This window comes from Pipistrellus kuhlii, unplaced genomic scaffold, assembly GCF_014108245.1.
Source record: "Pipistrellus kuhlii isolate mPipKuh1 unplaced genomic scaffold, mPipKuh1.p scaffold_m20_p_2, whole genome shotgun sequence".
NCBI classification, from domain to species: domain Eukaryota; kingdom Metazoa; phylum Chordata; class Mammalia; order Chiroptera; family Vespertilionidae; genus Pipistrellus; species Pipistrellus kuhlii.
This window is the reverse complement of record NW_023425515.1, coordinates 41,191,669-41,217,419: the sequence shown is the minus strand read 5'-3', so window position 1 is coordinate 41,217,419 and position 25,751 is coordinate 41,191,669. Positions and strand designations below refer to the sequence as shown.

The 25,751-nt window shown below is 36.6% G+C and overlaps 1 protein-coding gene across 1 annotated transcript in view; it reads right to left on the bottom strand.

The window, feature by feature from the left end:
* Positions 1-18,372: 18,372 nt before the first annotated feature.
* Positions 18,373-25,751, bottom strand: part of TPRG1 (tumor protein p63 regulated 1) — a 124,198-nt gene continuing 116,819 nt past the window's right edge. The window contains exon 6 of the mRNA XM_036446694.1: positions 18,373-20,313. Coding sequence (XP_036302587.1) covers positions 20,119-20,313 — 195 coding nt within the window. The 3' untranslated portion in view covers positions 18,373-20,118. The remainder of the gene's footprint in view (positions 20,314-25,751) is intronic.

Genomic DNA, 25,751 nt, shown 5'->3' with positions numbered 1-25,751 from the left:
TCTCTCAGGACAAAGCAATGTTCTCTCTTAAACCCTGTTAATGTGAAGTCAGAGGTTTGGAAGGGTCCTTCTTGGGAAACTGCTACCTCAGTGATTTTGATACTGACCTGTCAGCTCCCATTTACTGACATCTAGGAGTAGAACAAAAGCTTTCATTATGTTTAGCCTTCAGGACTGTTTGTGTAGGGAGAAATGAACCCTGTATTGAGCAGCTATCACATGGCAGACATATTTCTAGAATTTGGTGATTAAAAAGTGAAAAACAAAAACACACATATAGTCTCTGGCCTAATGACTTATGTCTAGACAGAAAGGAAAAGAAAAAATTTAAATGTGTTTCATAAGGGATAGGACAAAAATAAGTACAGATTGTTCAGGGCTATCTAAGTGCTAAGCAATTTAAAGAAAAAAAAATAAATTCACAAGGAAAAGAGGCTAGAGAAGACATTTGTCAGGCTAAAGGGATGTGTGCAGCCCGGCAGAGCAGAGTTACAAGAGGTTGGCCCTGTGAAGGATTTGTGGATTCTGTCAAAGATAATACCAAATCTCTCCTCCGTGCCCTCACCAACACAGTCTTCTTTCTTGAGGTTTAATCCATAAACACGTGTTGACTGTAAGTGGATCAGAAAATACAATATCATCAGAACTTCTGCTTGCACATGTCACTGTCAGCAGGTTTTGTCTTCTTTATGGTCCATCGACAGTGATAATAATTCAGGGTATATTTTCTGTACACTACACTTTAAGCTGTTCAAGGTGAGACTTTTCATTAAAGAAAAATCAACAGCTCTGAAAAGGCAAGTTTTAAAAACTAACAAAAGGATTCAATGTTGAAAATGGCTAAATTGTATTTACTGGATTTGGAGTGACCAACACATGCCTTTGAATATACAATGCTATTCATAATATAGAATGGGAGTTGTGGCTGGCCAAAATCATACAATAAACAATGCATGTGGCCCGCCAGCCACAAGTTTGACATGCTTGATAGAGAATGGTAGAGAACCATCCATTTTAGTGCCCTCAGGTTGCCAGAGGAGTGTCAATGTCCAGTTGGCTTTTGATAGTGGAAACATAACTCAGTGGTCTCTGCTTCAGAATTCTTAGACTTCCTGGAACCAAAAGTTTAGTGTTGGCAAGCTTGAGTCATGGCTGTAAGTCTCTGTCTCCTTACAAAAAAATCTGAAGAGCAAGTGATTTATGGTATGTTCTTCTTCTGGAAGAGCCCTCCAACCTCTGGCCACTGAATGGACTTTGAAATATGCCCACAGGGTTCCTTTATCCAAGGACAATCTCTGAGTGCTTATTATTTACTTTACTGGTGTAGAAGCTCTTTAATCACTGTCTCTGCATTTGCTTTAATCTAGAAACTGTCAATTTATTAGCTCATAATGTGCCTGAAGCTTTTCACCATCTTACTGGAGAGAGAGTAGTATAAATTCAAAAGAAAATTCTAACAAAGTCAGATTGATGTGAGATTAAGATACGAAAAGACAAAGTAATATAACAACCATAGAACAAACTTGAAGTTTATTTCTGAAAAGAGACATTCCATAATTCCATATTTTGCTTTAAGTGGAATAACACCATGTTAACTCCAGCCAACAATAACATTTGATGAGTTGAGTAAAAGTATTATTTCTGATAAACTTGAAGTTATCCAATCCATTCCAAAGGGTTTTCAGCACCAAAATTCTGGGAAGTTACTTAGAGTGCACATTTGAGAGGTACTTCTGAAAACAAAGATATTAAGAAACCAGACAAAGATCATGAACTACAAAAAAGCAAGTAAGTAAATAAATAAAATGAAAAGAAAAAAAAAAACAAACTCCTGGAGAACAATCAGAGCATCAAAAAATAATAATAATGTTCAAGATTCAGGGATATGGGAACCCATGATAACAGGAGACCAAAATATATAGGACACATGTGAAATAGAAGGTGGCATTAGAGTCCAGAGAGGAAGGACTAAAAGATGACTCCACTAAAAATAAAAGTATCTTTGGCTTGTGGATTACCTGAAGATTGGCCACAGCTAGTATAATCACTAAATCATTCTGAGATCTACCTATGATGTTCTTGATCTCTTGCTATTTGCCTTTGATCTTTCTCCCCAGAGTTGTTTTAATAGCAAGTAAACATTTACTTTTTTCCCCCCTGAGAGAATATATTTTAAAGATTACCTGATCCAACTAACTCACTGTAGGAATAAAGAAACCAGGGCTCTTAGAGGTTAAAGTAAGTTGCCCAAGCCATCCAGGTAGAGAATACCCGAGGCAGGACTAAAATCCTGAATCTCCTCATTCCCAAATCATACTTCATTCCAAGAGTCCATTCTTCCTCTCAAATAATCAACACTTTCCTCTTAATCATAATGGTAATTTCTGCAAAGATAGAGAAGTGCTGGAGGTGGTTCGCATGTTAGATTTTAAAATTAGCATTTGGGAACTATATATATTTATAAATAATTACTGGAAATTGGGAGGAAGACAATATCATCACATTTCTTTTCAAATGGGTCTCAATACAATCTTCCACAATACTGGCTTAAAATAATAGGTTCTGTCTGCTCTGTCAATTAACAATCGTGTAATTATTTTATTACCAGAAATAAAACTTAGGAATTAAAATGATTTTAGAAATCACCAAGACCTACTTTATTATCTGATAAATTAAAAAGTTTATGTTCAAAGAGATATCTTACAAAAATCACAAAATATTATAATTTGAAGGGGCAACAGATATTTAGTCAAATTTATTTTTAATTTAAAGAAGTAGAAGTACAAAAAAAGTATTTAACTGTTATAATATCTGTGTTTCCCACCACCTATTGACAACTGCTCATATTTTGTCATGTTTACTTCAAACATTTTTACATAAGAAATAAAACTATGCAGATGCAGATGAATTAACTTTTCTGCCAACACTTAGTCTCACTTTCCTCCTTATCAACACAGGGGCAGCTAGTATTAGAAATGTGTCTGTGAATCCTTGAAATGTACTTTGTATAATTTCATATACAAATACAGATATCAATCTATAATACATAACTCCTATTAGTGCTGGGGGTTAGAGACCTTCAATCAAAACTATTCAGGTTTTTATCTGATTGTATATTATTCTTTCGAGAAATATTTAGTAGACAATTACTATAAGAAAACAACATTATAAACAATTGATCTAACACATCAGCTTAACAGATAGGTCAGGAAGGTTAAGTAACTTGCCTCAGTGGGTATGGTATCAACATTCAACAAGAACCCAAAGTCATCTCTCCAACACCCATCTGGATATTGTCTTTTCACTAAAAATTCCTACCTGATTGTCTTTCTTCTCCTACTTTAAGTGCTGTGGATGTTTTTCTTTATAATATTTAGAAAGCCACATGTCTCTCCTATACTTCCATTCAGAAAAGAAACAATTCTGGGGTTGGAAAATCTCATACCAGAAACAATATATGCTTTAACTTCACACTTTGTTCTGAACAGCAGGGCAGCCAGGCAGACACCAGGCTCACACACCATTATGAATCTGTCAGCAATTAGACTTCTAAATCCTATTCGGGTTTTACTTGCTTCAATCAACTTGTCACTGCAATGAGGATTATCTTCTTTCTCAGCATAAACATCAACAGAAGTGAGTGCGATGGCTTGTGTCTTTGGCTAAGGCACAGCCAGAGAGAATGTTAAATAGCACATTTTACAGACAGGAGGGAACTGGGGCCTTAATAGAACATAATTAGAGGGGGGCAGACTACAATAATCTTTACATGAGTTTCAAAATTCTGCTCCTTAGGATTGGGAGACATTTTGGGAGATTCAAGAAAACTGTTGTCTGCTTCTCACATCTCTGTTTCCTGAGCTGGAGAAAAAGGAGCAGGAAAGAAGAAACTGTCCATGCAATGTTTCCACTCAGGCTAGAAGAATCTTGGGGATCATGCCATCCAACACCCTCATTTAAAGGATTAGGAAACTGAGATCCCAAAAGAGGAGAAGGCCATGGCCAAACTCAAACCAATGACAGAGCCCAGTGTTCAAACTCATAGCCCTTTGCTCTTCCCACCTGACCACACTGCCACCTGCAGGGGAGGTGAAAAAGACCACCTGTGAAATAAACCACATCTTTCAACCAAATTCTCTTGTTAGTTTTCCGTGGCATCCAGAGATGCAAAAGACAAAGCCACATAGTGCAATAAGTGTAAGGGTAACACATGATGATAGGGGTACCTAGAGAAGGGTCTCATTTCACATCAGAGCTCTTTTGAAGATAGAGTATGAAAGTACACAAGTATAAATTAATTTGATTCCTTTCAACAAGCTATCTTATATAATAAAGATGTAATATGGAAATTAACCATCACTCCAATACACAATGTGGCTGCTCCCATGTGGTTAAAGATGGCCATGCCCATGTGGACACAAGATGGCTGGCAGGGGAGGGCAGTTGAGAGGGACCAGGCCTTCAGGGGTGGGTAGTTAGGGGTGACTAGACCTGCAGGGGAGGGCAGTTAGGGGCAATCAGGTTGGCAAGGGAGCAAGAACAGTTAGGCTGTCAGGGGAGTGTTTAGGGGATGATCAGGTTGTCAGGCAGAAGTGGTTAGGGGCAACAGGCAGTCAGGCAGGCAGGCAAGCAGTTGGGAGCCTGCAGTCCTGGATTGTGAGAGGGATCCCAGATTGGAGAGGGTGCAGGCTGCTCTGAGGGACACACAACCTGCCCTCCTCCCCCATGCATGAATTTTGTGCACCAGGCCTCTAGTTTTTTAATAATTGTGTAAGGAAGTTATAGTTGGTTGGGAAAATACAGAGTTTGGTATCTTCTACTACTAATAATAGATAACATTATATACTGACTTATTTAACCCTTATGACAACTTTATGAGATTAGCATTATTATTTAATCTTTATTTTACAGATGAGGAAACGAAAGCACAGAGTATTGTGTAACTTGCTCAAGGTTATGCACATGGTATGCAAACTAAGATTTGAACCTAGATTATTTGGCTCTAGAAACCTCACTCTTAGCCAACCATCTTGATTTGCCTGGGAGTGTTCCAGTTTTAGCAAAAATTTCCTGAAATTTGTAATTCATCAGTCCTGGACATACCTGGATAGTTGATCATCCTATTACTGACTATTTTGTTTGTCAATAATTAAACCCTGAAGATGTCTGGTCATTTGGAATGCCATATCTGTCATTATCCCCCTTGGGAGACTGAACACATAGGAAGAACTTAAATATCAATATGTTCCAAGTACTATACCAAGAAATCATAAAGGTTTATGGTTTTTTGTTTGTTTGTTTGTTTGTTTTAATTCTCACACACACCCTGGCTCAGGTATACAGATAAGAAAACAGAGGCTCACAGAAGATTGGGTCAGTTGCTTAACATCACAGGGTCAGAAAGTGAAAAGCCAGAATTTGAAACTTCTTTGTAGGAAAATAGCTAAAATTAGGAAGTCCCAAAATATAAAAAGCCTAGCTGTTTAGTGTTTTGTTTTGTGTTGTTTTTGTTTTCAGATATGGGAACTCAGACATAAATAAACTTAAGTATAACTATTTGAGAATTTTCTCTTCAGTGCTCTCCCTATATCCATATTTCTCCCACTGTTTCTCCCACTTAGGTCAGTGAGTTTCAATGAGTGTGCAGCAAGAATTTTTAAAATATGCAATACCTGACTAGTTAGTTAGGGGCACTGACCTCTTTTCCCTTAGGTTGCCAAATTAAAAAAAAAAAAAAGAAAAAAAAAAAGACATCAGCTGACACAATAATAACCATCCAGTGTGAATGAATCAAATTTATACCTATTTTTGTCAGATAACAAAAATATATTTTGTGGTGTGCCACATAATTTTAGTAATTAGTATATATGTACCATGATATCAAAAAGGTTGGAAATCACTAACTTAGATCATTGCTTCCCAACAGTTTTGTCCATGTAAAACTCCTATCCATCCTTTACAACCAGTTAAAATATTACTTCCCTAAAAGCCTTCTATGGGCATCCTAGTTTAACTTAATCATGCTCACCTTGTTTCCCTAAAAATAATTTACCCTTTCAAAATAGGTATCCTAATCTGCCTTATTCTAGAGTCACAGGTACAGGAGTGGGAAGTGGATGGTTCCTCAATATCTTGCTATTCTGTGAACCCAATTAGGCTTTAACTATTTCCTCTCTGACTTTACCAGAGGGGGGCACTGTATATGCAATCGGTAATTCAGGTGGCTTGTTGAATGAATATGGGTAGGTATCAATGTATTTCATTATGAACTATGCTGTTTGTACCTGGAGATTTGGATGATGAAACAGATATACAGAATGTTTGTGTATGTCGGGGATAATTTATTGGGCACTTCTAGGCCAGGCTCTACTCTAAAACTAAACCAAAAGATTAAGGCAATTGGCTAGATGTTTGTTTTAGGTACCTACTTCTATAAAACTTATCTTAAATATTTTCACAAAATTATTTGGTGCTAAGAATAATAATTTTAAAATGGTTTAATAGAAATAAATATGGGGCAGGGAGTTAGTTTCCATTTTCTTAGTTATGACCCAAACTCACTGTGTGACCTTTGGTCCTCGTTTTGCTCAAACTGTAGTACTATAATGGTGAATTACATGATTTCTAGGACCTTCTCCAGCTCTACATGCCTATAGTCCAATAATTCTAATGATTAGAGCAATTTTTTCTGCACGTAGACATTCTGTTCCCTACTGTTATAGCCTTGGCATTCGGAAATTTTTGGAATGATAGTATTATTAATAACAAATTGGTAAAGGACCAGTTGAAGCCACCTGAGGAAGAAGAGGGTGTTGTGTTTGAAGGAAGGAAGCCAGAGATTCTGGAGGGACATGATGTGTGAAATGAAGGCTGGGGGTTTAATGAGTTTGAGGCGTGAAAAATTCAAGCTTCAGGGCAGCATTCCCTGGCAGCATGGAGCCCGGCATGCTTCCATGCCCTCTGTGGCTGAAAGCTATTTTAGAATGTACTTGGGCCTGGATCCTCTAACACAGCTGTGACTGTCTGTTAACTTTTATAATGGCTCTCCATTCAAGCTAATGACTATTGGTCTTATATATACAAACCTATAGGAATGGCAGCTAGAGGAGGACAGACCTAGAAATCATCATGAAGTTTATTGGTAGCAAAAGAAGTGGACTTCACTGAAATTGAGATGTAGCCGAAACCAGTTTGACTCAGTGGATAGAGTGTCGGCCTGCGGACTGAAGGGCCCCAGGTTCAATTCTGGTCAAGGACATGTACCTTGGTTGTGGGAAAACATCCCCAATAGGGAGTGTGCAAGAGGCAGCTGATCGATGATTCTTTCTCTTCGATGTTTCTAACTCTCTATCCTTCTCTCTTCCTCTCTGTAAAAAATCAATAAAATATATTTAAAAAAAAAAAAAAAGAAAGAAAGAAAGAAATTGATGCCAAAGCCGGTTTGGCTCAGCGGTAGAGCATCGGTCTGCGGACTGAAAGGCCCCAGGTTCGATTCCGGTCAGAGGCATGTACATTGGTTGCAGGCACATCCCCGGTAGGGGGTGTGCAAGAGGCGGCTGGTCGATGTTTCTCTCTCATCGACGTTTCTAACTCTCTATCTCTCTCCTTTCCTCTCTGTAAGAAAAATCAATAAAATATATTAAAAAAAAGAAAAAAAAGAAATTGAGATGTAGCAAACTTATCCCAATGGACAAGAGAAAATAGCAGATTTCTCTGTGAAGGTCACAAGCAAATGTTATGGGAAGTTTTACTGGACACTCCCACCCAACAAGACATGTTTCTTTCAGCATTTGAGAGACCCTCAAAACTACTTTGCCACTAACCTTCCTTTCTAGCAAGGCCATGACCTCTTGAGACCTTCACCCATGGAAAAAAAATGAGAGCACAGATGAGTGGTTTCACCATGCTCCCACCCATCTCCTTCTGGAATCCCTTCCAGGGCCCAAAGCACAGAGCTGTCAAGTCCTGCCCCAAATGCTTCATTTAAGTGGATGCCCAGCCCAACTGAAGAAGTTGTGACAGGGTCCAGTTAAGCTCCACAGCTGCTGGGAAGGGCAGAAGTGGTCACCATAGAAACAAGCCCCTCATCAATCATAATGACTCACAAGAAAATGACTGGGATGCAAAGGGGACTAGAGTCCCTGAAAAACAAAACAAAAAAAACAAAACAAAACAAAACAAAACTACACTTTTTTTTAAAGCTGACTGACTGCATTCTTGAAAAGCAAGGCAGCCACTTCCAAAATCGGAGTGAAAATGGTGAGGGTTGATGCTGTCTCTTGAATTTAAGCCTAGATGTGATGGTGCTCTGAGCCTATGAAGGTCACCATCTGTGAATTTTGATTTTGCAAACAGTTCTATTTGATACAACTCAATGTCAGAGGGAGAAACAACCTTGTAATTTGTCAAGTTCCAGGTTCTGGATCAGTGAGAGAACCAGGGCTAGAATCAAGGTCTCCCACTCCAACTCTGTTACTCCTTCTACAATCCAGGGATCAGGGTGGATTTTACAGTGAACTAAAGAAGATTACTTGTTAAAATACCTCCTTTAATCGTTCCTTTCAAGGCTTTGAGGATGCATCCTCGGGGTCTTTTTACTTTTTCTTTTTTTAACATTCAAAAGTAAAATATCTTAATGGCAATTTGTTAAGAATTCTCTTTTTTTCCATTTTTTTTCCCTTCCCTTCACTCTTCCCCTAAGGTTGGGAGTTAGAATGGCCTTGGGCATTCGTGAGATCTGGCTAATGGGAATTTGAGGTAGGTTAACTATTAATTTAGTTTGGGTTATTAAGATATTCTTATTTGGTTCCCACTCTTTGGAAAAGTTAAATTAATGATTATCTTGATGTTAGACTAAGTTTCAAGAACACATCTACAACCAGCACCAAGAGTCAAAGAAATGGCAGAGCCAAAGTTTATGTCCATTATGGAGATACAAAAGGACCCTAAGACACCTGCACAGGAAACATGAGGGTAGCAGAGAAGAACAAGGTTTAAAATATGCAGAGTCTGGAGGTAATCTGTCAAAATTCTTCCAAATCTCATATCTCATGTGTAACAGAAACTTGATCAACATTTTCCATTATGGATAATGAATTGCAAAACTGAATGAAATTTTTCTAAACTATCAATAATAATTTTCAAAAAATATATTTCAAGCAATTGAAGAAAAATTGCATTATCTATTCTTTCTATAGAAATAATTTTTAAAATATTGTCATAAGAGTGGTGATCAGTCAATATACAGTACAGTCAATAATGGGTATAGCTGGGACCGGTTTGGCTCAATGGATAGAGCTTCAGCTTGAGGACTGAAGGGTCCCGGGTTCAATTCTGGTCAAGGGCATGTACCTTGGTTGCGGGCATATCCCCAGTAGGGGGTGTGCAAGAGCAGCTGATTGATGACTCTCTCTCATCGATGTTTCTAACTCTCTATCTCTCTCCCTTCCTCTCTGTACAAAATCAATAAAATATATTAAAAAAAATAATGGGTATAAAGTGTTGTATATGTATCTTAACAAAGGTATTATGGTGAGGTTTTTTTTTCTGGATTTAAAAAAAATTGTAGTATTAGTCTGATTTGTAATACCTGTAATTTTTTGTATTATAGTTGATGGAGATGTATTTTGTCATTCAAAAAATATTGGTTTGTGTGTCTAATTTTTTTTATTGATTTTTTACAGAGAGGAAGGGAGAAAAATAGAGAGCTAGAAACGTCGATGAGAGAGAAACATCGACCAGTTGCCTCTTGCACACCCCCTACCGGGGATGTGCCAGCAACCAAGGTACATGCCCTTGACTGGAATCAAACCTGGGAACTTTCAGTCCGCAGACCGACGCTCTACCACTGAGCCAAACCGGTTTCGGCTTGTGTGTCTAATTTTTTATAATATTAATTTTTCATAAAGAGATTCCCCATGTCATATAAGTCACATAAAAATTAAATCTGTCCCTGCCTGAGATACCTCTTTAATGAGTTTATATTAATCCTAACATTACTGAGAATGATATGTTCTAGATGTGTTTGGTGAATCAAGAATCCATTCTTACTGTGTAATCACTCCAGCACAATCTTTATTGAAATTTAGCAATTTGAAAGTGTTCAGAGTCTTTTGTTTGGTACACAGAGAGCAGTTCCCCAATGCCAATCCATTTGGGTCATCTCCATTGCTGTTAACAAGAGCAATGTCTTATATAATGCTTTGCTATTACTCATCACTGTTATGTTTGTATAGTGCCTATCCTCAAAGCAACCACACCTTTAATCTCATTTGATTTTTTTCAAATTAAGTTTATCTTAAAAATATGCATATTTGTGAAATATGACTGGATATTTACAGAAGAAGAGAACTCAATCATATTGATGAATTATAAAATTTGAACTAATCAATTTCATCTCTAATATACTCTCTACTCAGAGAATTGCTACGAAGATTAAATAAGATAATATATATTAAGTATCCTAACCTATACACTAGCATATGAGTATTTGGCAAATGTTAGTTTAATGTTAAGATGATTCTTTATCCATGGCAAACATTTGCCAATTTGGTTCATGAAACATCCAGATGCCTGAAAACATTTCTACAGTTTCTTGAAAGACATTTGTTCTCAGTACGCAAGCTTCAAATTTCTCTGCTTCAATATGAACCATGGATTGTAGACTTGAAGCAAGAAGCCCAACTTATAACATTTTTGCAAATTTCAGTGGTAAGAACACTTATTGAGAACAGATTTGTGAGGTGATCTGTCATTAGAAAACCTGACTCTTAGTTTATCTACTTCCCAGTTAGTCAACATTGCTCAAGTAATTCTATATATTTCTATTTTAATTTATCTTCAAAACAAGAATAGTAATAATTTATGGGCTTATAATAAAATAAAAGTAATAAAATATATGATAAGTATGAGGATATATACACAATGAGTTATTATTTTGCACTAGGAAGTTAAGAGGGAGAACTAAAACAAACCGGTTGGTAATTTGTCTCACATTCCTTCTTCTATAATCTCATCCCTACTCTCCTCAGAATTGTTAAGTGAAAACAAGTGGGACACACTTGATTTGTAAATGTTTACAATCTGGATAATATAGAAGTAAATACATATTTGACAAAAGAAAAAAAATAAGAGTTGCTGGAGAACAGCAAGGGTTATCTCACCAATATCTATATTGTTGTAGAGAGGAGATGAGCTAATAATCAAAGATTATTGTTACTAAGGATTGTTGTTACTAAGGATTTTATTTTTAGTCATATATATATTTTTTTATTCTATACCTTTACTGTCTAGTAAAATAGCCACTAGACATGTGGCTCTATGAAATTACATTAATTAAAACAAAATTATATAAAAAATAAGTTCCAAAGTCTCAAATGCCATATTTCATAGTTAATGGCTACTGTGTTGGACAGCATAAAATTGTGGAATTTTCCGTTATTGCAAAAACTCATGTACCCTCTAAGGAATCTATACACAGTTGAAGTTTTGCCTATCACTCATTATTAGGTGACTACCTGACCTTTATCGAGTCTAGACAAACATTCCAACTCTATATCAATGATGGTTGCCTCAACTCATCACTTCTTTCTGACACACCACTTCTGGCCAGGGCACCTACCAGATCATCATGTTTGATTATTCAAGGTGGGGCCTACACTTCTACTAACTAAACTCCATTATAAAACTGACAAGCTTCTGACTGATGCTCTGGGCATCACTCAACTATTTGTCTTTATTATTTTCTTTAACCCCAATAAAATGTCATTCCTCACTTTGTGTAACTATGGTATATTCTGAGTGTTGCTATGTGTTTTGATGTAACCACAACAAAGTCTGGGGAATAAAAAGGCTTTTGGTAAATCAAAATACTATTTCTTTCTAAAGCTAGGGAGAAGACTTAGCTTGGTTTGCCACTTTGTAAAACCAGACCACAAAAAGGCAGTGGTTTCATAGAAGCTTAAACATATGCTACAAAATGGGTTGAAATAAAAATGACTATGACATCAGGTTCATAAAATACATTATATATCAATTGCCTAAAATGTGTAAAGGTCTGTGTTATAGGAAAAATTGGAATACTTAAAAAAGTTTATAGTTAATCAGGGGAGAAAATAGCTTAACAACTATCTTTAACATAAGTCAAATTGTGGATCCAGTAGAAAAATTGACTTAACATCTATTCTCATCTTGTTCTAGTAAGTCTTTGTTATTACACAAATTAGGAAACTTTTATAATTCTCAGATTTCATTTTAGCTAGGGTCTGGATGTGATTAAATTCTAACTTAATCCATGCCTTCTACCCATGAGTGCACAATCTTAGCTAAGTTTCATAGCCTCTTTCCACTTAGCTTTCCTTTATTTAAATAGAGTTTGTGACAGTGACATTAATGTATTCTTCAGAGGTATCTGAGGATTGATTCATTGATATAGTGAATGCAAAGACCTAGGATACCGTCTGGTATCTATGAACACTCAAAAAAATTGCAGTTACTATTAAGAGGAAGAATGGAATGTTCTTTCCACTTCGGAATAAATAAGAAGGAAGGGGGAAGGATGTGTCACATTCAGTTTGCTCTTGTAAACCTAGCAGATGCAATGTGGCTCCTGAGACAGTAGTTCATGATACTTAGATTGTAGCTTAGGTGTGGTGTGATCCTGGTACCTGCTGTGGGAATAGCAACTTCCTGATTGCCTAGCTTCCTGTGTGTGGAAGAGATAACTAAACTTTTGGTGAGCTAATTTTGCAATGCTGTCCAGGGAATTACTTCTGGAGTCACAGCCTTAAGCTTGTTCTCCAGCCTTTCTAACAACATTGTAAGTACTTCATTCCAAATGTTAAACACTTTCTGTTTAAAATAGTAGAGTGGTTTATATTATGTGAAACTGAACCCAACCTGACAGAGACAGAATGGAAGAAGTGGCATCATGTCTCTGCCACTAGCAAGCTGTGGTGTCTTCATGAGGTACTTGTGACAGTAACTGGGTCACATTACCACCCATATCTTCTTTCTTATAAAATGAGAAGTAGTCTTGAAACAGGGCCTAAGAATGGCATTCCATTTATTCAACCTACTCGCAGGAATTTCCATCACCAGTGTCTTTCAGAATAACTACGGAGTAGGTGTCCTCACTCTTCACATTCAGGTGATGCAGCATATCACACAGAATCACTTGAAAATGAAGTTCAAAGTTATTTTCTCAATCCATTGAGTATAGGGAACTCTCCATGAAACCCTAGGTATGGACAGCTTAGACTCTATTACTATGTGGTGGCCATAGTCTTTACTAGAGCCCTGTAGCAATAAAATAATAATAATAATAATAATAATAATAATAATAATAATAATAATAAAGTGTTATCTAAGAGAATGGAATGTATTTGCTTAAAATCCTAATGTCTACTCAGTGATTCACCTATAGCGGCTGGCCAAAGGTTACATGCAGGGCCTCTCTTTGCCACAGATACTCCAAGCACCATTGGGTCTGCTGGGTATATGTAGCCCAAGTGATAAAGCAGCATGAACACCAACACAAAACTGCTCCAGATCCTTCTCTTGTTATGTGTCTCACTCAAAATTAGCAATATTTTGAATTATTTGTTCAATGGGTTGAAATAAAAAACTCAAATAAGGAATATGCTGCTTCCCAAATCTAAAGAACTTTGTTAGGCATTGTGGTTCCTTCTTAGTAATAGAAGAGCAGAAACTTTCCAGCTGCCTTAGAAGGTATACCTTGACATATTCCAGGCCACTGAAACTCTAAAAAAGTCTCCAGTGTGACTTTTGGTGACACAAGCTCCAGAATTTTGGAGGATATATTTCCATGCTGGTGTCACACAATTGTTAGAATACCTTCTTTTCCTGTTCACATGGTTAAATCAAAATGACATCATCAGTGAATTAGACCTGTAGATCAGAGTGTTGGTCCAATTCCCTATTGACTAGAATATGACATAGATTTGGATGGTTGATATAAACCTGAGTATACTACTGGTACCAACAAATAAAAAGCAGTAGAATTAGTTAAGCAAGAGATTCTCTGATCTTGGAATGTTTTTGCATAAACTGAGTCTGCCTTGGCTGTGTTTTGGTGGAGTAGATTAGATTTCTACAATAGGTAGGAGGCTAACCTAGGTATCCTTTAGGGTCCCTTCTAATCTCAACTTAAATGAAACTTAAATGAAGAGTGAGCAGAAAATGTTAAAGGGAAGGAAAGAAATTTCTGCAATGTATGTAGTAAGCATTATATGTCAGCAAGAAGGTGGTGACTTAGAGAACTTGATCCCAATATATGTTCCATACATAATGTAGTATCAGGATTGCTCATGTATATCTAAACACACAAGAGTTAATTAAGCCGGACCTATTATGTTCTCACCTCACATTAACTCAGCAGCTATGATACAATGATTTTGATGGTGTGCCTTTCCCTGGGAATGGAAAGATCTGTGGAACAGAAATAGGAAATTGGGGGTTTTAGAATATAACCCCAATATTTTCAGGTATTCACCATCTGCTCTTTGAACAGTTTATTGAAAATTCTAGTTGGCTTCACTAAAAAGGAGACTTGTGAGATGTTTGCTAAGAACATTTTATAATTGAGTATAAAATAGTTCATCAGGTAAAAGATCTAGACTCAGGAGCCGAGTCATGATTTATTTGCCTCTCAGATTTCACAGTGGCTGCAGCCCTAAAAATAAATTTAATTCACTTTTTTGTTTTGTTTTTGGTCTTGGGTTTTGATGCTAAAGCAAGGGTTTAGCGATGGATATCATAATTCCTCTTTGTGGTGACAGAATTGTACTAAGGGGCAGCTGCTACAATCAAGTGGAATAAGATAAGTATTGATCAAGTCTCTGACACTCCTCAGGCCATAAATGGAGTTCTTCCTGAACGTCTAAAGAACTGGTATTTCCAAGGAAATCAGGAGATCTGGCCCCCTACCTGCCTTAGGAGCACGTGGTGGGAGGTGCAGACCAAAGTTGAATTTACACATGAGTGACTATAGTTTCCTGCCACCAAGCATAAGAAGTCACTCAAGAGCAGCGTCCCTAAACCACAGCTACAGGATGTGGGCACAAGCCCTTGTATAATTGTTGGCCAAGAGCCAGTAAGTATTCATCCCTGTGCAAATACTGGGGCTTTTTTTGTTGTTGTTGTTGCTGTTAACCTTTGAAAACCACAGGCATTAGCCTCTCTCATTCTTCCCCTTGGCACAGTCATCTTCTTTTCTTCAACTTGGTCTCTTATGTGCAAAGAATTTCTGAGGAGCCTTTAAAGCTAAATTTAATACTTTTGCCCTCCCCTCTCCTGCCCCACAACATACCAGGCAGAGGTAAACCCTACTTAAAAAAAAAAAATCTGCTGGCTGTGTTGTCTTCCGCAGTTTTGTTTGGGCTTTTTGATCAGAGAGGAAATCAGAGAGCTCTATGAGTGACCTTAGCCTTCAAGAAAACTCAGGCAATTTCTGGAAGTTCCCTCTACACAACAATGATCCATTTTTCCTCTCACCTCTGAATTAACCCAGCAACTAGGATATACTGATTTAGATGACATGCCTTTCTCTGGGAATGGAGATATATGGAAAGGGCAGTAGATCAGGAATAGGAAACTGGAAGCTCTATACTCTCATCCCAGTATTGCCAAAAATTCACCACCTGCTTTTTGAGCATTTTCTTTACAATTTCTAGGCCTTTGCTATGAGAAATGGAAGCTTTGGATTAGATGGTTCCTATGTTCCTTCTGCTCCACAGCCCTGAGCATTGTATTCCTTAATAATGCTTCAGTAAAGGCAATGAGAATGGGCCTTAAGATAAAAGATCCCAAACTCATAAATTGTCCCTTTTTTCCTATTTTTTAAGCTGGTCAAATGTCAGGCCTCCAAAGAAGCCCTATTGCCTAATGGTAGGTAAGGGATAGTGATGCTTGACCATCTACTTTGTTATATATAGCAGAGTATTAGTCAGCCCTGACTCTTTGCCCAATGTCCCACATCCTGATATGGAGATCCAAGCTGAGACTACTCCACATAAGAATATCTATATCTATCTATCATCTATCTATCTATCTATCTATCTATCTATCTATCATCTATCTATCTACAATATCTCATATATATATATATATATATATATATATATATATATATATATATAAGCCAAGTGACCAGAATGACTGAAATGATCAGTGGCTATGACACACACTGTGCTGGCCAACCCGATCGGCCCCTCCTTACCTCCACAGCTCCTCTCCCTGGATGGCCTGGTCCCCAATTGCCCCCCCCCCCGATTGGGGGCAGAGCCAGCTGGCCAATCTCCCATGTCCCCTCCTGCCCTCTGGCCCAACCCTGATCAGCCCCCATAGGGGCAGGCAGCTGGACCCCACCCATGCACAAATTCATGCACCAGGCCTCTAGTTTTTAAATAAAAGAGATGGCAGATGGACATTACATGATCTAAGTAAACAGAAAGATAACTTTCTAACCATCAGAACTGGCCAAAATGTATTGGAAGATTGTGAGTAAGCTTTCAATAGAGATGCTCAAGCGGTTTCTGAAAGGAGACTTTTTGGGATTTTTCTAGAGGGAATTCCTGAATGGGATAAAAATCAGATAAAGAAGGTGGCCAACTATGACATTTAAATGATCATATGCTTCATGTTAAATGACTTTTGTATCTAAACCTATTCCCAACAAACCTATGATGCCCCTTTTGGAAACTTCATTGGTATATTCCAGATGATTGTCTGAAGGAAAAGACCATATGTACATAAGGTTCTATTATTTGGGGGTGTTTGCTGAGGATTCCAAGTGAGAACATCAATTGTTACCATAGAAAAAGATGGCCAATGTGTCTACCGTGACCAAGAAATCATTCTAAGGGAGAACTGAATTTAGTGTTTTTGGATGTTACCCTACTTTCTGCTGCAGAAGCCACATCATTCTGCAAGCAAGTATTCAATGCCTTTTCTTTAATAAAAGAACTTACCTCATTCCATTAAGTCCTCACAAGTCCTTTATGAAAAAGGCAAAGAGGTATTATTGCCTCTATTTTGCATATGAGAAAATTAAACCTTAGGAAAGTTAAAGTAATTTTCCTAGGTCTCACCTGACTGATTTAATTCTTTTCAACATAAAGGAGTTTAATCATCTAATCAATAGCAACAATGATTTGGAGGATCATAAGCAGGGGTCCTCAAACTTTTTAAAGTGGGGGCCAGATCACGGTCCCTCAGAGAGCTGGAGGGCCGGACTATATGAACTACTAATTCCTACTGTAACACCTCGGCTGCGCTCACTGCCCAAAAAACCTGGCGGGCCGGATCAGACTCCTCTGCAGGCCGCATGTGGCCCACGGGCCGTAGTTTGAAGACGCCTGGAGGATTACATCAATTGTATCTTCAGCAATCCCTTTCACAATATCCACTTGATTGGTCTCTACTTGAACATATCAAGGGATAGATGTCTCACTCTTTCTAAGAGCAACCCATCCTATTATTGGACATTTCTAACTTTAAGAAGTTTATTTTTGTTTAACATTACTATCCAAGTTCTTATATTCTCTCATCCTCTGATCATAATCCTGCTTTCTAGGTCACATTTGTTATTTTATAGCATGTATCTCAGGAGAGTCTTTGTGAATGTGAAGACAGTTCTCCTGTTATCATCTCTGACTTCTCCATACTGAACAGCTTCAGTAAGATTACATGTATATTCTATTGTTACAGACTGGACTTTAGGGCTCAGAGACATCTACCTCCTCTCAGGTTTTCTGATTTCATTCCATTGATGATGTTACAATGTGTCCTTTAGAAGGTCATTTGGGAACAGTCCAGCTTAGGTTACAAAGAGGACAACTATGCAGAGAGAAGTCAATTGTCAGGCTGATCCTTAAATGGTAACCGAAGGGAAAGGGCTGGACATTTCAGATGCTTCTGCCAACAAATGCCACTATCTTGAGGCAAATGGGGATTTTCAGGCAATAGTGTTATAATAATTTGCCAATTATGAGGACTTCAGAACCACTGCCAAAACAATCCAACGACTTTTCTTTCCACTACTGTTGACAGGACAGCTAAAAATTTCAACATTTCCTTTTACAGTCTGAATAGAAGTTCCCTGCCTTGGGGATTGTAACAATATTTGCTATCATGGGGGAAAAGTGGATGCTGGGAAGGAAGAGAAGAGGGGGCGAAATACTAATGGAAGTAAACAAAGATAAAATGAAATGAGGTTTATTCAAGGTTTGAGTTCTGAATGCCTCCATCAAATTGATGTTTGTGAATGATTCAGAGGACAAATCTTAGGAATTGAGGAAGTTTTTCAAATACTTATAAAAATAGATATCACATAAGCAAAACACACACACAAAATATGCCTGATTTTTTTTTTTTGAATATTTACCAAGGTTTCTCAACTTTGAGTCTTGGGGAAGGAAAAAAGCTGAATATAATAATGTATATGGTGCTTAACATTCAAAATAAATTAAAAATAAGGTAAAAATTGGAATTTTGAAAAATACAAGAAACTTGAAGAATTGAGAAAAGATGAGATAATCTCTCAGGTTGTTAAAAATGAGACATAAATCAATGAAATACAAAAAGGAAACAAAAGGAAGAAGAACAATGGAAACTGAATTAATTAGGATGCACCTCAAAACCATTTGAGATCCATAAACATTCCACAGTGACCCCCTCTGAGATCCCAAAAGAAGGAGACTAGTGCCATTACCGCTTCTAACTTTAATCATCTTGGCCTTACTTCTATCTGTTTTACATAGTTGACAGCCATTAGAACAAAAGGCCCTGCTATTAAAAAAAAATGTTTGAACAAAAAAACTGCAAACAGAAATGAGCCATTGAAAATTCTTGAGCAGAGACTGCTATGATCAAATTGTGCTTTAAGAATCTGGCAACCCAGAGCAGATTGAATGAGAAGTAGCCTTGGAGTGAGAACCCCAATTAAAAGGCTATGACCTATAAAAAAAAAAGAGACTATGGCCATTCTCCAAGTTAGGAGAATTTAAAATTGTAAAAATGTTGATCTAAAAATATACCTGTGGGAATGGAAAAGAGAAGTATATGTACAATTTTTAAAGAATAATGAACAGTTTGACATCTGGGAATTGGGGTATAATGCTAAGCCACATACAGATGTGGCACTTTTATGGCCTGAATGTTTGTGTCTCATCCCCCACCCCAAATTTCATATGTAGAAATCTTAAAGCCCGAAGTGGGGCCAGTAGGCAGTGATTAGGTCATGAGGGCAGAGTCCTTGTGAATGATATTAATGCTCTCATAAAAGAAGCACAAGAGGACACATTTGCCCCTTCACCATGTGAGAATATATTTGCAACCTCAGGAGAGTCCCTCAACTGACCATGCCGACATCTTGATCTCAGACTTCCAGCTTCCAGAACTGTGACAAATAAATTTTAGTTGTTTATAAGCCACCAAATGTGTGGTTTTTTGTTATAGCGGCCCAAACAGACTAAGGCAGATTCTATATGGAATGTATTTGACAAGTCGTTTAAATAAATCAAAACTCGTGGATTTCAAGAATAATGACTGGGTCCATGAAAATGACACAGAGAAATCCAGGCATTTAAAGATGCTGAATGTGAAAGATGCCATTGGAACAGTGATATAGATGTCAGCAGACACAAATGCAAGACTGAATCTTCAAGGGTGCAAATGTGGATTTGGAAATCACTCCCCTAAGAAGGGTAATTAATATAATACAGAGTATCCCAATGAGAGAGAAGATCCGGATCAGAGGGCTAAAGACCAAGACCTAGAAAATGCCTAGAGGATAGAGGAACAAGGACCCAGAGAGTCTGCCCTAAGTTTATGATCAGATATTCATTTGATAACATTATTTAATGGGTTTAGGAAAATTTATTTTCTGGTTTTAGGAAATGATTATCCTTACATAAGATCTGAAGGGCACCTCTATCGGTCTAATCAAGATTTTAGATTTTCTAAGATACTAAATATTTAAAATCATGTAATACTATTTAAAAGTAGTTAATTATTTCAGTTCAAAGATATGGTGGGCTGAACCAGAACCTTTAAAAATGATATATCTATGAATGAAATACTTATACATCAAAAAGAGTCTCAAAAACCAATACTCCCACGAGCAAGGGAATAACCAAGTTTGTTGCGGTTTCCAATGAATGACATCAGTCCCATGTAGGTCTCAATCAAAATGGGTTCAGTTAACACCATCAGTTCTTTTCCTCCTCCAGATCCACTTGAACTCTTGAGGGCATTCTGGATAGCTAGAACAAGCTTAGACATGAACCCAGACAGCTGAAGAGAAAAAGAAGGCACAAAGTTAGTGAATGCAGATTAGGTCTACACAAACCCCCACCCCAAACAGTTCTTATAAAAGTCGGCCACTCTTGGGAGCTACAGTGATTCTTACTTCTTAAACAAGAATCATTTCTCAGAATTGTTAATGTTGCTTCTTAGTCTTTTAGTAAATTAATCATTAATTTATCACTAAGTAATTCATCACTTAGTAAGTTATGCACATAAAATCATCTACCTTATCTTGTTTATTTTTATTATTCACTAGAAGTCCGGTGCACAAATTCTTATACAGTGGAGTCCAGCAGGCCTGACCCAAACAGGGCCAATTGGGCAGGGCCAGCTGCGGGGAGGGACTGTGGGATGTTGGCAGGCTGGCTCTGCCCTTTGGTTGAACTCCCAGTTGAACTCCCAGTTGAACTCCAAGTTGAGAGGACAATTTGCATATTAGCCTTTTATTATATAGGATAATTTGTGCAACATTAAGAAGTCAATTTAACCCATATTTGCTTGATAGTCTATTATGAATCAGATACCTCTTGGGTGCTTCTCAAGATGTAAAAAGAAAAAAAAGAAGTTATAGTAGTATCTGCTCTAAACAAGTGACACAATAATAATCTAAAAAATAAACTTGCAATTATTATACAAGGTTCACAAAAACAAATAACAAAAAATAAGCAGAATATGCTAAAGAAACACAAAAGAGGGAGAATTTGGTTAGAGTCAGGAAAGACTGAAAAAAAAAAGTGATGCTTAAGACAATCTTTTAAGTGTTAATAGGATTTCAATTAGTGGAATATGTTAGGGAGGGCCTACCTGACAGCTGTTGTTTTTTCAACCCAGCATCCTTTCCACCATTTGAGATTCTTCTTCTAATACTAGTAAGAATATTTCAATTTTCTTTGGCAAACCACTCTTTTCCCTTTAGTGCAAGTAGTTTAGGTGGGGTTGACTTTAGCAATGACAGGCCCAGTCTCTCAGAGGAATCCATTCCTCTAGTTACAAAGCTTAGTTTAGGTATGGCCACATGAGCAATGTGACTGAGAAACTGATAGATAATAAGCTATTGGTATGGATGGCCATTTTTGCCACACATAGTGAGAACATAACTAAGAATGAAGCAAACAGAGGTGAAACAACTAAGACATCAAGCAAGATGAATTCTTAACAAAGATATTTGAATTACTAGGTCAGACTTCCATTAACTTTTAGTAAAATGATTGTGGGGAAAAAAAAAAAAAGATTTCTTTGATCAAGCCAAGTTCAGTTGAGTGAATAAAAGGGTTATTCAGGGAGCATTCTAAACAGAAATATAAAGAGAAAATGGATTGAGAAAGCTTTTATCTTTGTATTTCTGATAAGCTTTTTTATATCCAGCATGTGATGCCAATATGAAGCTGTCAGATACATAATAGAAAGTATCATCATTTCTATATTAGAAACCAATTCTTATATAGAAAAATGACTTAGCCAAAGTCATTCACTTTCTGGGTCATAGTTAAATATATATAATTATTTTAATAGGATCTATTCACAATGAAACCCAAATTTATTTCCTAGGTAACTGGATCACTAATCTATATTAAAATTCTTAGAGTATGTTCTATTATCAATTCAAATTATTAAGCATACTATATAAATTGTTTTTCCCATTTCTCCATCAAGAGGTCAATCTTTGCTTTAAAGAACTAAAATAGGAGTGATGATGAAATAAAAAAGGATATGTCTATATCCTTATGATAGTCTCACCACAATCTAATTTTTATATGGTTTTATCCAAATTTCTTAATTTTATAACAAGTTGTTCTTGGACAAACCATTTCTACATATTAGATTTAGTTTTCTTACAAAAAACAATCAAACAAACAAACAAACAAAAAGCACACCAAAATTTAGGATGTACCTATTTTTACTAGTTGACCTCACAACTGAGTGAGAAAAAAAAGCTATGTAAATGAAATTTGTAATTTGCTAGCTATGTGACAGATTGTAATTTCACTTCCCGTTTTAGAGCCTCAGTTTGAATTAAGTTCCATTTTTATAAGGTAATATCAGAAAAAAAAGTTAGTCACTAATGATAAGACAATATATAGTTGCTAGAGTATACCAATATCTGTGGCTTTTCAGAATAAACCCAGACAATTGAAATGAGTTCAATGAATAATTTTCCATCCAAATCAGTGAAACGTTTTCTAGATACTTTTCCATTTTAATTTATACTTTCATCTAAAAATTTCCTCTGAATGAATTATTTGTAACTTTTACAAGATCTTTATTTTTGTCCATTTCAAATTTAGTCACCATAAGTTTTCTTCTGATATTATTTTAATATTACTTTCCTGAGTTTGATTTTAGCTATCTCACTTTTGTGTTCAACTCTATTAGAACTAACTTTCCTCAGGCACAACTTTGCTTCTTAATGTCAAAAATAATATGTAATTTAATTTTATATTATAAAAAATAATATGTAAAAGTTTATTTTTCAGTTTACTTACCAGGTATGTAAGTTTAGCCAGTGCCATTTTGTTTTAGTTGCTTTAATTTTGTTTGTACATGAATTATTTCTATCCATACTGTAAACTAACTCTGTGTGCCACTACAAGTTGAAAGGGTATCTAAAATTATTCAAGAAATATTGATGAAGAGCTTACACTATACTCCAGGCATGTTCTCTGTACTGTGAGTAGACAACCAAGAGTCCTGCTCTCATGGGACTTATATTCTTGTTGTATGATACAAAAAATAAAAGTAGATACAAATGATTTCCATAAATTTTAAGAGGAAAATAAAATGTGATAAAAGGATAGATAGCAATGTGACTGAGGAAAACTTTACATATTATGTTTAGGGCAAGTCTTTCTGAGGCAGCAAAACTTAAACTGAGGTCCAAATGATAAAAAAGAGGCGATTATTTAGAGAAGGTGTTCTAGGAAGAAAATAACAGCGCTGCAAAGGCTGTGAGGTAGCAATAAGTTTAGTTCACTTAAGGAACACAGAAAAGTCCTGTAAGACTAGGTTACAGTGACCAAAAGAAGGGGTAAGAGCACTGGGCATGAACAATCTTGTGGGCCATATTAAGGACTTCAGATTGAAGTGATTCTAACGACAAGTTTAACGTTGCATGTATGTGTGTTTATAAAAAAATAATTCTGGCTGCTGTTTGAACAAATTGCCATTAGACTAAAGAATGGAAGCAGAAATATGAGTTTGAGGTCACTTCTGTAGTCCAAGCAAGAGATGATAGTGGTTTGGACCAGATAACAGTTGAGAACATGAGAACTGGTTGAATTGGAAATATTCTTCAAGATAGAGCCATGGTACTTGCTGATATCATTGAATATAGGAGGTGAAGAGGAATCAAAGATGACATTTAGCATTTTGGTCCCATCAGTTGAGTAGGTAGTACTATCATTACTAAGTTGGAGAAGCCTTTTGGGAGTAGGGGTTAGAGGTAGTGAGGGCTCAAGGATTCTGTTTTAAATGTGTTTTTGAAGTGTTTAACAAGTAAGCCTTTTAAAGATTTACAAAAGCCAGCTGGATACTTGAGCCTAGAGCATGAAGACATATGCAGATGAAAAGTCCATGTCTATAGTTAAAAATTCCATAGAAATAATTATAGATCCAGAAATCAAGAACAATATATCTTTAAGTGAAGTTAGTTGCCTATGCAAGATAAGAAAAAGGGTAGGGGTTATAAATAAACAAATTCAATGAATTATTGTTGGAAAATATGCTTAGCACTGGGTACAGTGCAAGGAGGAATCTAATCAGTAAACTTGGGGCCCAAGAGTTCTAGAGATTCATCTAATGTCAAATAGTTAGAAAGCAGCTGAGCAAGGTCTTGGACTCAGGTAACCTAAATTAAGTCCTAAAGTCCCCTCTCATATAAAACAGTTATTAAGAGTAATAAAATTCTAATGTTTAGGCAATAATTTATGTTTCTTATTTTCTAAAGGTAGAGAGAAAAAATAAGACTCAGTAATTTTCAAACCACATTCCTTAGAATACTGGATTCCCTCATAAAAAGGATGACAATATAGTTTATCATAAAAACAGGATTATTTTTAGAAGAAAGGAAGTTCTCTTATTAATAATGTTGGGACAGAAATTCCTGAGGATTTGGGGAGAGGGTGTGGAAGAAAAGAAGCCAAGCAGGTAACCTGCTTATGTTCCTACAATAGAATCAATTAAACCTGCTCTATTTTTATTAGTTTTATATATTTAGGGTCTAAATAAGATTTTATTTTAAAATGGCTTTTGTCTCTTAAGAAAACAAGAGTACTAACTTGACTAGGAATCTCTAGCTCTGGCTATTCCATCCACAACATCTATAGTGCCCACATTTCTATTCATCATAAAAATCAAGCTTAAATGCTATCTCACCCACAATACATTCCCACATAGTCAAGGCAAAAGTTATTTTTATTCTATTATATTCCACTTATACCTCCACTCAAATATTTTAATTCAGTTTTCTAAGCAGTAGAATAACAAACATGCCTGTCTTTCTATACATCTAAACCAAGGTTTCTCAACTTTGAGACCATTGTTATTTAGGGCTAGATAATTCTTTGCTTAAGGAGAGGATACACTATTTTAGAAAGTTAAGAAGCATCCTTAGCCTCCACTCACTAAATCCCAATAGCACCACACCCCAGGTATGACAACCAAAATTGTCTAAACACATTGTCCAATATCCCCTGGGGGAAAAAATCATCCCCTGTTGAGAACCACTAAACTAAAGAAAGTATAGCATGATGTAATGTGAGTATTGAAATCAAATAGATCTGGTCTTAAGTTGCAAATATGATAATCACTAGCCCCTCTCTGAATTTTATAGTACATTTTCTATAAAGTAAGGCTACTAATAGGATCTAACTCATAATTTGTAAGGATTAAACTAACTTGAATAAAGTTTGTATATAAGCTCTTTGTGTTTGTACACATGTGCTCATGCATTTCAATAAAGGGTGAGGAAGTCAAATAGGATAAAGCTGGAATTTGGAATCATATTACAAAGGGCCATAAAGGAAACCTACAACTAATAATCAATAAACATTGTCAATTAACCACTGTCATCATCGTCATCGTCGTCATCATCATCATCATCATCATCAAATTATGATTTCCTGCCAAAACCGGTTTGGCTCAATGGATAGAGCGTCGGCCTGCGGACTGAAAGGTCCCAGGTTCGATTCCGGTCAACGGCATGTACATTGGTTGCGGGCACATCCTCAGCAGGGGGTATGCAAGAGGCAACTGATCGATGTTTCTCTCTCATCGATGTTTCTAACTTTCTATCCCTATCCCTTCATCTGTGTAAAAAAATCAATAAAATATGTATTTAAAAAAAAAATGTTTGTCAAATGAGATTACTAAGTGCCTCCCCAGTCCTCATCATAAGCTTCATTGCATGAGAATTCTTTGTGGCCTCAGAA